This window comes from Macaca thibetana, chromosome 9, assembly GCF_024542745.1.
Source record: "Macaca thibetana thibetana isolate TM-01 chromosome 9, ASM2454274v1, whole genome shotgun sequence".
Lineage (NCBI taxonomy): Eukaryota > Metazoa > Chordata > Mammalia > Primates > Cercopithecidae > Macaca > Macaca thibetana.
The window spans coordinates 28,724,662-28,725,799 of record NC_065586.1 but is presented as its reverse complement, the minus strand read 5'-3'; the positions used below and the strand labels follow the sequence as shown (position 1 = coordinate 28,725,799).

General features: G+C 45.2%; 1 protein-coding gene across 1 annotated transcript; it reads right to left on the bottom strand.

Moving 5' to 3' along the window:
- Positions 1 to 425: 425 nt before the first annotated feature.
- On the bottom strand, positions 426 to 852 carry LOC126962304 (60S ribosomal protein L22-like). The gene has a single exon (XM_050803154.1). The coding sequence runs from the start codon at positions 825 to 827 to the stop codon at positions 441 to 443; it is 387 nt and encodes a 128-aa protein (XP_050659111.1). The 5' UTR covers positions 828 to 852; the 3' UTR covers positions 426 to 440.
- Positions 853 to 1,138: the final 286 nt, after the last annotated feature.

The following is a 1,138-nucleotide window of genomic DNA, read 5'->3' as shown; positions in this document are numbered from 1 at the left end:
ACCAACTCACGAGAGCACACGGCACGCATCTCTTTCCAGTTGCACATTCAGTGGCTTCCTTCACAGTGAGAGCTTGCAATACTCCACACTGGGAGTATTTATACCACAGAAATCAGCAAATGCTTCAAACCAGGACTATGCTTCCCCAGAGACCCAGTTGTTAAATATTTACCAGCACCCCACTGGCTGAAGTCTACCTAACGTGAAAAAGCTTCTGCTCTCTAGAGGCCTCCTGCTGCTCTGCAGACCGATCTAGAGGAATGTATCACCGGGAGGCCTCCATCCATCCCCCACCACCCAGGCCTGAGTTACCCTGGGCAACTGCCTGCTCAAATTTCTGTTCCTGATTCATGCAACCCAGGTTATTTCATTTTATTTTATTTTTTTGGTTCCCAAGTTTTATTCAAGAACTCATACAAAATATTCCGGATAAATGAAATTTAATCCTCATCTTCCTCCCCTTCTTCGTCCTGGTTAATCTGGAAGTCATGTAATTCGTAACTCTCTTTACTGTTAGCAACTATGCGCAACCAGTCACATAGATGATTATTATTCAAATATTTTTTGGTGAGATATTTCAAATACCTTTTGGAGAAGGTCACCTCAGATGTCACGGTGATCTTGCTCTTGCTCCTTTCGATGGTCACCACCCCTCCACCAAGGTTCCCAGCTTTTCCGTTCACTTTGATCCTTTCTCGCAAAAACTGCTCAAAATTGGCAGCATCCATGATTCCATCTTCTACAGGGTGAGTGCAATCAAGAGTGAACTTCAGAACCTGCTTCTTTTTTTCGCCCCCCTTTGCCACAAGCTTTTTCACAGGAGCCATGGCAGCAGCGGAGTTAGAAAGGGCTGCAACCAGTTCATTTAACCGTAGTCCTCGCTCCTTGAATCCTCTCACTGTACACACTTGCCTTAGTTCAGGCTGCGTTCACAAAATACCTTAGACTGGATAATTTATAATAATAGAAATTTATTTTGCACGGTTCTGGAGGTTGGGAAGTCCAAGAGCAAGGCACTGGCAGGTTCAGTGTCTGGAAAGGGCTTGCTTTCTGCTTCCATGATGAGCTCTCATGTGGCAGAAGACGTGAATGCTGTGTCTGCCTATACTGAAACAGCAAAAAGGCCAAACAGGCTTCC

What these genes read in the sequence shown, in the direction of transcription:
- LOC126962304 (XM_050803154.1), bottom strand. Translation starts at nt 827, where the DNA reads ATGGCTCCTGTGAAAAAGCTTGTGGCAAAGGGGGGCGAAAAAAAGAAG.